The following is a 15975-nucleotide window of genomic DNA, read 5'->3' as shown; positions in this document are numbered from 1 at the left end:
TCATGTACAGGTAGATATACTGGTGTGCAAAAGAGCAGAAAAGTAAATAAATAAAAACAGTATGGGGATGAGGTAGGTAAATTGGGTGGGCTATTTACCGATAGACTATGTACAGCTGCAGCGATCGGTTAGCTGCTCAGATAGCAGATGTTTGAAGTTGGTGAGGGAGATAAAAGTCTCCAACTTCTGCGATTTTTGCAATGAGGTTTAATCTAGACTAGATCCCTCAATAACCTGAGGTCAGTTTTCACAACATTACATAATTAAAAATAAACTTGGTGACGGTGAGATTTAAGAACAAATGACGTAGAGCTCCAAATCTAATTTCTCAGGGAATGTCTTGATGTCCTAATAAGAGCTCTATAATAATAGATGATGTCATGTTTATAGGTTGAGCAGAGCTCTATAATAATAGATACTGTCATGTTTATAGGCTGAGCAGAGTTCAAATCAAATCAAATCAAATTTTATTTGTCACATACACATGGTTAGCAGATGTTAATGCGAGTGTAGCGAAATGCTTGTGCTTCTAGTTCCGACAATGCAGTAATACCCAACAAGTAATCTAACTAACAATTCCAAAACTACTGTCTTGTACACAGTGTAAGGGGATAAAGAATATGTACATAAGGATATATGAATGGGTGATGGTACAGAGCAGCATAGGCAAGATACAGTAGATGGTATCGAGTACAGTATATACATATGAGATGAGTATGTAAACAAAGTGGCATAGTTAAAGTGGCTAGTGATACATGTATTACATAAGGATACAGTCGATGATATAGAGTACAGTATATACGTATGCATATGAGATGAATAATGTAAGTAACATTAAATAAGGTAGCATTGTTTAAAGCGGCTAGTGATATATTTACATCATTTCACATCAATTCCCATTATTAAAGTGGCTGGAGTTGAGTCAGTGTCAGTGTGTTGGCAGCAGCCACTCAATGTTAGTGGTGGCTGTTTAACAGTCCGATGGCCTTGAGACAGAAGCTGTTTTTCAGTCTCTCGGTCCCAGCTTTGATGCACCTGTACTGACCTCGCCTTCTGGATGATAGCGGGGTGAACAGGCAGTGGCTCGGGTGGTTGATGTCCTTGATGATCTTTATGGCCTTCCTGTGACATCGGGTGGTGTAGGTGTCCTGGAGGGCAGGTAGTTTGCCCCCGGTGATGCGTTGTGCAGACCTCACTACCCTCTGGAGAGCCTTACGGTTGAGGGCGGAGCAGTTGCCGTACCAGGCGGTGATACAGCCCGCCAGGATGCTCTCGATTGTGCATCTGTAGAAGTTTGTGAGTGCTTTTGGTGACAAGCCGAATTTCTTCAGCCTCCTGAGGTTGAAGAGGCGCTGCTGCGCCTTCTTCACAATGCTGTCTGTGTGAGTGGACCAATTCAGTTTGTCTGTGATGTGTATGCCGAGGAACTTAAAACTTGCTACCCTCTCCACTACTGTTCCATCGATGTGGATAGGGGGGTGTTCCCTCTGCTGTTTCCTGAAGTCCACAATCATCTCCTTAGTTTTGTTGACGTTGAGTGTGAGGTTATTTTCCTGACACCACACTCCGAGGGCCCTCACCTCCTCCCTGTAGGCCGTCTCGTCGTTGTTGGTAATCAAGCCTACCACTGTTGTGTCGTCCGCAAACTTGATGATTGAGTTGGAGGCATGCGTGGCCACGCAGTCGTGGGTGAACAGGGAGTACAGGAGTGGGCTCAGAACGCACCCTTGTGGGGCCCCAGTGTTGAGGATCAGCGGGGAGGAGATGTTGTTGCCTACCCTCATCACCTGGAGGCGGCCCGTCAGGAAGTCCAGTACCCAGTTGCACAGGGCGGGGTCGAGACCCAGGGTCTCGAGCTTGATGACGAGCTTGGAGGGTACTATGGTGTTGAATGCCGAGCTGTAGTCAATGAACAGCATTCTCACATAGGTATTCCTCTTGTCCAGATGAGTTAGGGCGGTGTGCAGTGTGGTTGAGATTGCATCGTCTGTGGACCTATTTGGGCGGTAAGCAAATTGGAGTGGGTCTAGGGTGTCAGGTAGGGTGGAGGTGATATGGTCCTTGACTAGTCTCTCAAAGCACTTCATGATGACGGAAGTGAGTGCTACGGGGCGGTAGTCATTTAGCTCAGTTACCTTAGCTTTCTTGGGAACAGGAACAATGGTGGCCCTCTTGAAGCATGTGGGAACAGCAGACTGGTATAGGGATTGATTGAATATGTCCGTAAACACACCGGCCAGCTGGTCTGCGCATGCTCTGAGGGCGCGGCTGGGGATGCCGTCTGGGCCTGCAGCCTTGCGAGGGTTAACACGTTTAAATGTCTTACTCACCTCGGCTGCAGTGAAGGAGAGACCGCATGTTTTCGTTGCAGGCCGTGTCAGTGGCACTGTATTGTCCCCAAAGCGGGCAAAAAAGTTATTTAGTCTGCCTGGGAGCAGGACATCCTGGTCCGTGACTGGGCTGGATTTCTTCCTGTAGTCCGTGATTGACTGTAGACCCTGCCACATGCCTCTTGTGTCTGAGCCGTTGAATTGAGATTCTACTTTGTCTCTGTACTGAAGCTTAGCTTGTTTGATAGCCTTGCGGAGGGAATAGCTGCACTGCTTGTATTCGGTCATGTTACCAGACACCTTGCCCTGATTAAAAGCAGTGGTTCGCGCTTTCAGTTTCACGCGAATGCTGCCATCAATCCACGGTTTCTGGTTAGGGAATGTTTTAATCGTTGCTGTGGGAACGACATCTTCAACGCACGTTCTAATGAACTCGCACACCGAATCAGCGTATTCGTCAATGTTGTTGTCTGACGCAATACGAAACATGTCCCAGTCCACGTGGTGGAAGCAGTCTTGGAGTGTGGAGTCAGCTTGGTCGGACCAGCGTTGGACAGACCTCAGCGTGGGAGCCTCTTGTTTTAGTTTCTGTCTGTAGGCAGGGATCAACAAAATGGAGTCGTGGTCAGCTTTTCCGAAAGGGGGGCGGGGCAGGGCCTTATATGCGTCGCGGAAGTTAGAGTAACAATGATCCAAGGTCTTTCTACCCCTGGTTGCGCAATCGATATGCTGATACAATTTAGGGAGTCTTGTTTTCAGATTAGCCTTGTTAAAATCCCCAGCTACAATGAATGCAGCCTCCGGATAAATGGTTTCCAGTTTGCAAAGAGTCAAATAAAGTTCATTCAGAGCCATCGATGTGTCTGCATGGGGGGGGATATATACGGCTGTGATTATAATCGAAGAGACCCCAAGCCCTGGTATATCACTAGACTGCATACAAACCTAACTGCATCCCCAGGCCCTGGTATATCACCAGACTGCATACAAACCTAACTGCATCCCCAGGCCCTGGTATATCACCAGACTTCTGTGACAACCCTCCCACTCTGTCTGCCAAATTCTATCTCTTTGCTCTTGTTTTCCTTAATAGGATGTCGGTGGGCGGAACCGGGAGGGTAGTCAGTGAAATGGGACACACCTGGGCTCGGGTGTGTCCCAGGATAAATGTACCTCTTCCCCATTCATTGAGGAGACTCTTTCCATGCAGACACAGACATATTTTGGTTGTTTGCATTGGCACCTTTCAACACCCCTCATTATCACATGTATACACGCGACCACTCACTTACACTACTGACTAAACACACAGCATTGTTAATTGTATATACTTCAGTTAATAAATATATTTTGTTATTCTTCATCTCCATGTTGTCTCACTTTTTGTCACGTTCTTCGAGCTGGTTTGTGACACTATGGTCAGCGAGCTGGAGCCCAACTAATGGCGACCAGTTAGGACCCAACTAACAGAGCCCAACTAAAACATGACTGCAGATCAGAAGAGCAGAGACATACAGAATGATGGCAGGGAAAATCCCCAATATCCAAAATAGATAGATTCCATGGTGGGGAAACAAAGCTTCCTTGAAGCATTGACGCTTTCCAGCCAATTGTCTCAAAAATAGGTTCATTACTCAAGACTTTGAGCAACACAGAATTTAGAACAGCCAAATTATTATAGATGACATCCCACACTGTAGCAGCATAGCCTTTATGTCATATTATAGATGACATCCCACACCGTAGCATGTAGCAGCATAGCCTTTATGTCATTATTATAGACGACATCCCACACCGTAGCAGCATAGCCTTTGTCATTATTATAGATCGCATCCCACACCGTAGCACGTAGCAGCATAGCCTTTATGTCATTATTTTAGATGACATCCCACACCGTAGCAGCATAGCCTTTATGTCATTATTATAGATGACATCCCACACCGTAGCAGCATAGCCTTTATGTCATTATTATAGATGACATCCCACACCGTAGCAGCATAGCCTTTATGTCATTATTATAGATGACATCCCACACCGTAGCAGCATAGCCTTTGTCATATTATAGATGACATCCCACACCGTAGCACGTAGCAGCATAGCCTTTATGTCATTATTATAGATGACATCCCACACCGTAGCAGCATAGCCTTTATGTCATTATTATAGATGGCATCCCACACCGTAGCACGTAGCAGCATAGCCTTTATGTCATTATTATAGATGACATCCCACACCGTAGCACGTAGCAGCATAGCCTTTATGTCATTATTTTAGATGACATCCCACACCGTAGCAGCATAGCCTTTATGTCATTATTATAGAAGACATCCCACACCGTAGCACGTAGCAGCATAGCCTTTATGTCATTATTATAGATGACATCCCACACCGTAGCAGCATAGCCTTTGTCATATTATAGATGACATCCCACACCGTAGCACGTAGCAGCATAGCCTTTATGTCATTATTATAGATGACATCCCACACCGTAGCAGCATAGCCTTTATGTCATTATTATAGATGGCATCCCACACCGTAGCACGTAGCAGCATAGCCTTTATGTCATTATTATAGATGGCATCCCACACCGTAGCACGTAGCAGCATAGCCTTTATGTCATTATTATAGATGACGTCCCACACCGTAGCACGTAGCAGCATAGCCTTTATGTCATTATTATAGATGACGTCCCACACCGTAGCGGCATAGCCTTTATGTCATTATTATAGATGACATCCCGCACGTAGCAGCATAGCCTTTATGTCATTATTGTAGATGACATCCCACACGTAGCAGCATAGCCTTTATGGCATTATTATAGATGACGTCCCACACCGTAGCAGCGTAGCCTTTGTGTCATTTACTAAACCACTGGCCGTGTTCGAGAGCATCAAATCCATGCTGCATTGTGGGTAAATGGTGACTGGCTGACTGATTTATAAATAATAATACGTAGTTATTTACAATGTATAGTGATTTGAAGGTCAGTCAGTCGCCTGCAGTGTCGAACAAGCCCAAAACCAAACCAATCAGGTGGTTGGTTGTTCGACGAAATTAAGCTTCAGACGTCATTGATCACGTGCTGCTGATAAAGTGATACAGACATCATTTTACTGCTTAGAAGTTTACTACTTAGCGATTTGGACGCATGCCGCGTAGCTCCGGGTATCAAACGTAACATCCCTACCGAAAAGTTGACAAAACAAAAAGGAGCAAGCAGGTATGATTTTCAAAACTCATGCTTCCTATACTTTAACTTGTTGTCTGAAAATTAAATATACATTTTACTCAACTGCGTTACCCACTCCAGTCAGCAGATGGCGAAGGGAGACTTTAAGGCAATGCTGTTGGTGTGACGTATAATCTAGTGGACGGAACGCTTCTTTAAACAGCAGCAACAGTTCGTCAGCCACCTTGGTAGCTTGCTATACAAAATAGCCGAACCAATATAGCTCTTTAGACGCGTTAGTGTATATTAGCCACGGTGTTTTAAACCCACTTCTGTCCTCTAGTTAGTTATCCGATTTAATTTCATATTTACGGTGTTGTTGTTATTATTCAGCTAACAGGCTGGTTAAGTTAGCATTAGCCTAGCTAGCTAACATCCCCGACCATGCGGTCACTAAGCTATTCTCCTTCTAAAGAAGAGGTGGGTATCACAGTAAAACAAGAAGTACAGGGTGAGGCCGTTACTGTGAAAGAAGAGGAAGACACGTTCAGAGTGAAAGAGGAGGGGGATGTTACAATAAAAGAAGAGGAGGGACCATTTTATGAATTGAAAGAGGAGGGGGAGATGACTGTCACATCCACAAAGGCGGAGGAAGAAGAGAAGGAACCTGGATATCTGGGCCCGGTTTCCCAAACGCATCTTAAGGTGTCCGATGGTTCTAATGGTTCTAACGGCCAAAATATGGTATTGGGAAACCGTTCCATGATTAACACTAGTAAGTACTGTCTTAAAAACAGGCACAAACTCTGCAGTTGTTTATCTGATGTTTGGTGTTAAAGCGGGAAATCTGCAATTGCTACAGCTACATGTGACTTTAAAATTATTTATTTACAGCCATTGATTATTGAAGAATATAACACATGGCTCATAAGCTTAGTTCAACTGTTGTAAACAATGTAAATAAACACTGTATAGCCTCAACAATGTTAGAACTATGTTGAAATCATGGATGGTCAGTCCTTGCATCCATAGGTCTGTCTATGAATTTGAGGGTAGTTTCATTTCTCCATCCCCATCCTTCATCTTATTAGCAACAGTGGTGGAATGACAGATTTGTTATTGTTTGAACTGCATATAGCTGGGTTGTGTTTTTTTTAAAACAACAACAAAACGGCAGCCCAGAGACTTGGTTTGGTAAACAGCTGAGGGATGGGGGCTGGAGAAATGTAACCACTCTCAAATTCATAGAGAAAGCTATTGTAGCAACCGTAACCCAACACCTAGCGACCTCGTCAAGAAGTTCAGACATCTTGGCGTAACAGTTATAAGGTGTTGGCTTGACAGTCACTGGACCCAGGTTTGAGTTCAGTTCAGGGCTACCCCCTGAATTCACTACACTATGAATACAAAGACCGGCCATCCATGAGGTCAAAATTATCCTTTTAAACAGTTTGAGGCTATATAGTATATTCTAGAATTAATCCATGATGTCATAATCATAGTTTAACCAGGTTTCTAGGATATATACCATATTCTAGAATTCATCCATGTCACAATGATAGTTTAACCCAGTTTCTAGGCTATATACAGTGAGGAAAAAAAATATTTGATTTTGATCCCCTGCTGATTTTGTACGTTTGCCCAAATGATCAGTCTATAATTTTAATGGTAGGTTTATTTGAACAGCGAGAAACAGAATAACAACAAAAAAATCCAGAAAAATGCATGTCAAAAATGTTATAAATTGATTTGCATTTTAATGAGGGAAATAATTATTTGACCCCCTCTTAATCAGGAAGATTTCTGGCTCCCAGTCTTTTATACAGGTAACGAGCTGAGATTAGGAGCACACTCTTTAAAGGCAGTGCTCTTAATCTCAGTTTGTTATCTCTATAGAAGACACCTGTCCACAGAAGCAATCAATCAATCAGATTCCAAACTCTCCACCATGGCCAAGACCAAAGAGCTCTCCGGGACAAGATTGTAGACCTACACAAGGCTGGAATGGGCTACAAGACCATCACCAAGCAGCTTGGTGAGAAGGTGACAACAGTTGGTGAGATTATTCGCAAATGGAAGAAACAAAAGAACTGTCAATCTCCCTCTGCCTGGGGCTCCATGCAAGATCTCACCTCGTGGAGTTGTAACCACGGTCATGAGAACGGTGAGGAATCAGCCCAGAACTACACGGGAGGATCTTGTCAATGATCTCAAGGCAGCTGGGACCATAGTCACCATGAAAACAATTGGTAACACACTATGCCGTGAAGGACTGAAATCCTGCAGCGCCCGCAAGGCCCCCCTGCTCAAAAAAGCACATATACATGCCCGTCTGAAGTTTGCCAATGAACATCTGAATGATTCAGAGGACAACTGGGTGAAAGTGTTGTGGTCAGATGAGACCAAAATGGAGCTTTTGGCATCAACTCAACTCGCCGTGTTTGGAGGAGGAGGAATGCTGCCTATGACCCCAGTAACACCATCCCCAAAGTCAAACATGGAGGTGGAAACATTATGCTTTGGGGGTGTTTTTCTGCTAAGGAGACGGAACAACTTCACCGCATCAAAGGGACGATGGACGGGGCAAAGTACCGTCAAATCTTGGGTGAGAACCTCCTGCCCTCAGCCAGGGCATTGAAAATGGGTCGTAGATGGGCATTCCAGCATGACAATGACCCAAAACTTATGGCCAAGGCAACAAAGGAGTGGCTCAAGAAGAATCAAATTAAGGTCCTGGAGTGGCCTAGCCAGTCTCCAGACCTTAATCCCATAAATCTGTGGAGGGAGCTGAAGGTTCGAGTTGCCAAACGTCAGTCTCGAATCCTTCATGACTTGGAGAAAATCTGCAAAGAGGAGTGGGACAAAATCCCTCCTGAGATGTGAGCAAACCTGGTGGCCAACTACAAGAAACGTCTGACCTCTGTGATGGTCAACAAGGGTTTTGCCACCAAGTAATGTTTTGCAGAGGGGTTAAATACTTATTTCCCTCATTAAAATGCAAATCAATTTATAATTTTTTTTTTATGTTAAAGTTTTTCTGGATTTTTTTGTTGTTATTCTGTCTTTCACTGTTCTAATAAACCTACCATTAAAATTATAGACTGATAATTTCCTTGTCAATGGGCAAATGTGAGAATGTCCCTTACTCTAGTATATTCTAGAATTGCCAGTGTAGATTTCCAAATTGTTACAGCTGTTGATAAGTCATTGTATAATATTCTGCCTATTTATTTTCATGCCATTACGTTAAAGGCGAAACATACCTAGATTCAGTTACATTCATGAATTGGTTTGAAACCTTTGTTTTAATCCCTTCTCAAAGTTGGTGCCTTGACGGATTTGTAGAAAATGGTTTTGTCATAAAACAATATTTATTTATTTAAATGTAACCTTTATTTAACTAGGCAAATAATTTAAGAACAAATTGTTATTTACAATGACTGCCTACGACTCTGGGCCAATTGTGCGCCGCCCTATGGGACTCCCAATCACGGCCGGTTGTGATACAGCCTGGATTTGATCCAGGGTGTTTGTAGTGACGCCTCAAGCACTGAGATGCAGTGTCCGCTCCACCACCCGGGAGCCCCAAAATCATGTTCTAGTGCTGTCCCCAACTAAAATATATCTTGGTCAACCAAGAGTCATCTGTTCTTTATACTAATCACCCCATGTTTTCATAAAATCAACTATATGTGCGTCTGATGCTTTAAGCATGCTTTTTGATTAAATAATTACAGATACACAAATTACTCAAGGGAGCCATTCATCAATATCACCTAACCAGAAGTAGAAAAACTCTCCTCCTCCCGCTGCTGCTGGATGTAAATTCTGTCGTTATGCTCCTGAAGTTTTCAGTAATACACGGCACCAGCGGTCGTCAAACTTTTTCCATTAGGAGTGCCAATTTATCTTACCATTTCTACCAATCTGCATGCAAGTTATGATTTTCATGGATCAGATTAATTTAATTTATAGTAGTATCTCAAAATCATCGTCTGTGATACATTTTTATGCATTTATCCGTTATTTTACCAGGTAAGTTGACTGGGAACACGTTCTCATTTGCAGCAACGACCTGGGGAATAGTTACAGGGGACATTAATCTACATTCTATATGAATCTAAATGAAAATTATACAAATCGAAAAGTAATTTTTATTGCCATTGCCAACTATGTAAAAATAGCCGACATGAAGCCAACAAATAATAACATTGCAGCCTGAAGGTAGAAAATATCTTGATAAAAATAAATATCCTATAAATCACATTGGCTGCACATGACCTGTCTAAAACAAACTTTAAACATGGTATCAACTGGGTTAGCCCAAAACTCGTGATAGCAAGCTTGCAACATTGTATAAAATATTCTGGGCCCTCAGTTTCCCAGCCAGTGAGTTTGGGACAGACACAGCTGTCGGCTATTTGTGTAAAGGATAAGAAGTAATCAGGTATTTTATGACATTTCCACTTGATCAGAGCATTACATTTTTCCCTTTTATGCCGAGTGGTTATCGAAAGGGCGAGAGCTGGAAATATTTTATGAATATTTATGAGAACTATTGTCATTCGCAATTGATTTTGATTAGACTTTGTTTACTTGCTGTTTGAGGTGAAGAAAAAAATGCTTTGAGAAGCTCCACAACTCATTAGTGGTGGTGCGTTAAGACAATCAGAAATACTATCAGACATCCCAAATGTAACTTTGACTGTAATTACTCTTCCCTGAAGGAGGGAAACGAGGTACAACACCTGTTTGAACCCGCTCTTTCCTGGGTCGGTGAAGAGCGGTATTAAATTGAAGGAATAAATCCGAGCCTCACGCTCATCACCTGTGGAAGGCGGGGCTTCCAGCGAGGCGTGGATTTAATAGTATGTTGTACCTAGTTTCCCTCCTTCAAGGAACATTAGTTATAGTCATAACGTGTGGATTTAATAGTATGTTCCGAGTTTCCCTCCTTCAGGGAACAGTAGTTATAGTCATAACATTAAGCTTGTCATATGATGAACTTCAACTTAAATACTGCATCTTGCTGTGGGACAGTTTTTTTTGTATTCAGATCTCTGAAATGCTCTCTAACTACGTAACATTTAGTGTCTCCTTATGTTACGCTGGGAAAACAGTTTATTGGCACAGAAATCCTAAGTCATTTCAGAGTTTGCTTAATCCAATGGTTCTAAAACGAGAGTCACCTTAACTTTATTGACAACACCCAAATGGATACTGTCATTTACGCGGTTCTTCAATAATTACACATCATTCTTAATACTGTTGCAATTTAGTTAGTCACATGATCAACTATCATCAGCTGATCCAGGAAATAATTTTCTGAATGACAGTCAAATGACAAACATCACGACATGCAACAACCAAAGTGCTTCATTCATTACTCTGGTAAAGACAGTTATGCCGTGCTCCACATTCGATCCAACATCCCTTACAAATTGATGTTTATAGTTTATTGTCTGCTTGATTTATAGTAGGGTCTCATTAGTCTGTTTGCACACAGAGATACTTATCTCATAATGTGTAGAGAACTGTTCCTTGATGGATAGGCTATTGTACAACACACAGAGCTATTTTCCTTTTTTCAGGACATTTAGAATGACAACACATTACAGAGTAGCCTAGTAGGATTATTGACAAAATGATCTGGTGACCAGGTTATGAAATATCATGACAAAGACATTTTAGTTTCCATGTTTCACCTGAAATATTCAATTATTTATAGTCCTCGGTCTATGTTGTTAGGTGAAGTTATGGGCAAATTTGGCAAACACTTAGTGTACAAACCCTCGTTGTCAGGCTGATGGAATATCTAGCAATAAAGAGCATTTTACTGGTTGAAGTGTTTTTTTTTAAGTATAAAGTTGATTTGCGATGATGACACAAACATATTAAGCAGGACATTCAAGCGAGCCTTACAATTATAATCCAAAGTAGTGTGAAATGCACTCATAAGCTTCCTGGAAATGGAGGTTACTTCCCTGAGTTTTCCCCCATTCACATACAGAATACATTGTGAAAAACTCAAATCTTTACTCACCGTTTTTGCTCCAGACAGATATACTACATCTATAACTAGAGGTTTCCTCATTAGCAGGGAGGAGTTTCTACAACAAATTGCGTGTGAATCGACGTCATACCGCAATTTTAGCAAACACAGAAAGCGTCCTATATTGGAGAACAAAAGTCGTCTGGCACAATGCTTAGGATTTCAACAACTTTAATAACCGATGTCTAGCCTACAATCATCAGTTACTACTAATGTGAAAATAATCCAAAATATTCCTATTCTTGCTAATTTTGTGGGCCTTTAACCATCTGTCTGACTTTGTGGTTCACGCAGGAGAGAGACGGGACTATCGTGGATCCTCTGGGGAGCCTCAACAACCTCAAGATGCTGACGAGGCAGAGAAAAGTATCTCCAGATCAGAACACCTCAAGAAACAACCGCAGAGACCCTCATGGAAGAGAACTCACTGCTGCTCTGACTGTGGGAAACATTTCAAATTTTCATATGAACTTAAAATACACCAGAGAACACACTCAGAACAGAAACCGTATAGCTGTGCTCAATGTGGGAAGCGTTTTACTACATCTTGCAAGCGGACTAGACACCAGAGAACACACACAGGAGAGAGACCGTATAGCTGTACTCAATGTAGGAGGAGTTTTTCTCAGTCAACCACCCTGATAGCACACCAGAGAACACACACAGGAAAGAAACCTTATAGCTGTGCTCAATGTGGGAGGAGTTTTTCTCAGTCAACCACCCTGATATCACACCAGAGAACACACACAGGAGAGAAACCTTATAGCTGTGTTCAGTGTGGGAAGAGTTTTGCTACATCTTGCAAGCTGACTAGACACCAGAGAACACACACAGGAGAGAGACCGTATAGCTGTACTCAATGTGGGAAGAGTTTTTCTCAGTCAACCACCCTGATAGCACACCAGAGAACACACACAGGAGAGAAACCTTATAGCTGTCCTCAATGTGGGAAGAGTTTTACTACATCTAGCAACTGGTATAGACACCAGAGAACACACACCGGAGAGAAATCTTATAGCTGTACTGAATGTGGGAAGAGTTTTGCTCAGTCAACCACCCTGATAGCACACCAGAGAACACACACAGGAGAGAAACCTTATAGCTGTGTTCAATGTGGGAAGAGTTTTGCTACATCTTGCAAGCTGACTAGACACCAGAGAACACACACAGGAGAGAAACCATATAGCTCTACTCAATGTGGGAAGAGGTTTTCTCAGTCAACCAGCCTGATATCACACCAGAGAACACACACAGGAGAAAAATATTATACCTGTGCTCAATGTGGGAAGTGTTTTGTTACATCTAGCAGTCTGACTAAACACCAGAGAACACACACAGGAGAGAAATCTTATAGCTGTACTGAGTGTGGGAAGAGTTTTACTCAGTCAACCAGCCTTATATCACACCAGAGAAAACACACACAGGAGAGAAATCTCATAGCATTGCTCAATGTGGGAAGAGTTTTGCTACGTCTAGCAAGCGGACTACACAACATATAACACACACAGGAGAGAATTCTCAGCTGTGATCAGTGTTTGACCTTGATAGAATACCTCTGATCAAACATCAGAAAATACATGAAGGGGTTGTTTCATGATATCAATGAATTAATATCCCAATGTAGAACGTTTCAACATTGTAGTAAGAGTATTTTAGTCATGTCACGATGTCGAACCCTAAACGTTTGCCCCTTTTCTATTGATTTGAACTTGATAGGGATGTTAGCTTCACAAATTCAGGCTCTGAATTGAAAGAGTACTATTTATGTGATTTAACAAAAATGGACGAGTTGTGTTACACTTACCATGTTGGTGACCCACTTGAGTAAAAAATGCAACACTTCAAAATGTAGCTATCTGTTTTCTACAAATTGTCCTCTAACCAGTGATGTACACATTACTCCCAGATTCTGTGTGGTTTTTGAGCTGTTAGTTTTAACAGGACGTGCAACCTCATCTCCCTCCTGTCGCACACTTGATTTCAACATGATATCGATGAGTGATGACATAAGTGTTGTGTTCCTTTGTTTAGCGACCCCTACATTTAAATGCATCACCCCAAAATGTAGCTGACTGTCTTCTGCAGGTTGTCCTCTAACCAGTGAGGTAAAAGATATCTCCCATTTCCAGGTGTTTTTTTTTTTTTTGTTGTGTTAGTTTCAACAGCACAAACAACCTGATTTCCCCCCTAATTGATATCAGTGATTTATTGCTACTTGTCAAAACAACAGCGTTTCTGGTGCTTGTGCAGTTTATAAAGAGTTTGTTGAAAAAAATACAAGTAATATGATTATTGTGGCAGATGTTTGTGTATATAGCCCATTTTATGTTTAGGTTTTCAATTTATCACAAACTGTTTAGACACGTTAAAACTGTGTTTTGACATTGGGGCTATCCCACCTAGCAAAATGTAATTGAAAAGATGTTGAAAATAAGACTATGCAACCAAATATTTCATATTCACAATTCATGTAACATTTAGTTATCATAATTATTTATGTAACCAACTGACATTTTTTTGGGCTACAATTATATTGACATTGTTTCCCTGCTCAGAATATCAGGGTTCATTCTCAGATGTGCCAACCCAAATGTACTAGAGCGTGACATTGGGGACTGGGCCCCGATCCAACAACATGCCTATCTAGTGAACCCTGAAAAGAGAGAGAAGCTCCGCAGTGAGGTGGAAATTTACTACGGATATTGCAGGAGTTTCCTCTTGAAATCAGACATGGTAACGACAACTTGGTTGTTGATTGTCTTAAGGGTGGGCAGTCAAAAGGTGTTGTGTTTTGCGCTTAGCCAGTGAGTTGCCATGGATCACAGTTGATTTTGACTGCACGTTTTTCCGTACTGGAAATTATTTTAGTTTGGGCTCATTCCAAGGGGGCGAGAGTTCTAGAAGCTAGTGAGTTTTAGGAAGAGGAGAGTTCTAGAAGCTAGTGTGTTTTAGGAAGAGGAGAGTTCTAGAAGCTAGTGGGGGAAAAAAAGTTTTTTTCTTGTTTTTAATTGTTGATGGCCAGTAGACACCATGTTTATATTGGTGAAGGTGAAGCATTGTAGTTGATTATAATATGTAATTGAAGTTGTTTTATGTTGGTGGTTAGCATTCTCTTATTAAGGGGGAAGGTGTTAGTCTTTAGTTTTTCCATTTATGTTTTGAGGTTGGACTTTCGCCAGTAGAGCTCATTAGCACGTAGGTTGCACTGATTGGTGTCACCTCGTTAGTCAGTATGTCTTACACCTGTGCTGGCTTGTCCATCTCGTTAGTGGGAAGGTGTTTCACCTGAGCTGGTCCAGGTTCTATTTAAGAGTGTCTGGCCCAGTGCTCCAGTTGTCTTGATAGATGTGGAGAGTCAACACCTTTAGTTGCGCTACCTATTTGGTTTGCGTCCCTTTTTTTAAAAACATTTGTTGTGGGTTTTTCTTTTGTTTGCCTCTTCTTGGGCAGATTTAGTGGGTCTCATGGTGGGTGTCTTTTTGGTCCCAGTTGTTACTAGTCAACTTTCAGTGGACACTGAGAGCAAAACTGCAACATTATGTTATAATACTTTTATTGCATCAAATGGTTGTTTTATGCAACAGAATAGAGGGTTCTTGTAACTATAGTGTCTGTGTTCTACTGAGGATGGGCCTCTGGTAGAAAACAATGACAGAGATTTACAATGTCTTTTGGTGATAAAACTTAGAGGCCGCATTCCAGAGCATGAGTTAATGTTTCTGTTCTATATGGTACCAGGGAGAGATGACCCCAGGGCCAGACCCTGTAGCAAAGAGTACTGTTTTTACATCAGATACGGTCTGCTGAGAATTATAAGTATCTTTCATACAAATCTTAACCTTGTGACCCGTTCTATACATCTGTTGTTTGTCATGCAGGTTGAAAGGGGTGCATCTTGGCTATTAAAGACCATTGTACTTTTGTATCGGGGCTCTCAACGAATCATCTGGGGGTGATTCGTCGGCCAGCCATCATTATCGTACACCACTCAATTGATTCACTTTATATGTGTGCGTTGTCTTGACCTGCTCCCTTATTATTAAGTGAATAAAGATGTAGTTCAAGTATAACTCTGACTTGTGTGATACGTTTGTCACCTCATTTGATATGAAAGAAATCAACAACCACATTTGGTGATGAGGGCGTGAATCTTGACTTGGTGACTGACGACCTGGCTAAATGGTGCACGAGAGATCCCTCTAATTTGATCTCAGGGAGACCACACTTCGGGAATGGAGCAGATGAACCCACCTTTGATCTGAGTGGATACCACAGCTCGAACCTAGTTTTTTTTTAAATAAAGAGGTGAGTGAAACACGCAAAGTGTCGTTTTTAGAAAAGCCTCATAGGCTCTTGAGTGTGTATTCCTGTGTGGAGGTGTAGGCCCAGTCACAAGGCTCTGAGGCCGAGTCAGCTATCTGTAA

General features: G+C 42.1%; 1 protein-coding gene across 1 annotated transcript; it reads left to right on the top strand.

Moving 5' to 3' along the window:
- The first annotated feature begins 5685 nt into the window (after positions 1-5685).
- Positions 5686-15621, top strand: LOC110487365 (zinc finger protein 883). The gene is made up of 2 exons (XM_021559291.2): positions 5686-6274; positions 11846-15621. The coding sequence occupies exons 1-2, from the start codon at positions 5944-5946 to the stop codon at positions 13048-13050; spliced, it is 1536 nt and encodes a 511-aa protein (XP_021414966.2). The 5' UTR covers positions 5686-5943; the 3' UTR covers positions 13051-15621.
- Positions 15622-15975: the final 354 nt, after the last annotated feature.

The sequence above is a fragment of the Oncorhynchus mykiss genome, chromosome 13 (assembly GCF_013265735.2).
Source record: "Oncorhynchus mykiss isolate Arlee chromosome 13, USDA_OmykA_1.1, whole genome shotgun sequence".
Taxonomy (NCBI): Eukaryota; Metazoa; Chordata; class Actinopteri; order Salmoniformes; family Salmonidae; genus Oncorhynchus; species Oncorhynchus mykiss.
Note: the sequence above shows the minus strand (reverse complement) of the source record. Positions and strands in the feature narration are given on the sequence as shown.

Excerpts from the sequence above, each read along its gene's own strand:
- LOC110487365 (XM_021559291.2), top strand. The coding sequence starts at position 5,944 with ATGCGGTCACTAAGCTATTCTCCTTCTAAAGAAGAGGTGGGTATCACA. Across the intron at positions 6,275-11,845 it reads CCGTTCCATGATTAACACTA|GAGAGAGACGGGACTATCGT; the intron begins GTAAGTACTGTC and ends TGGTTCACGCAG.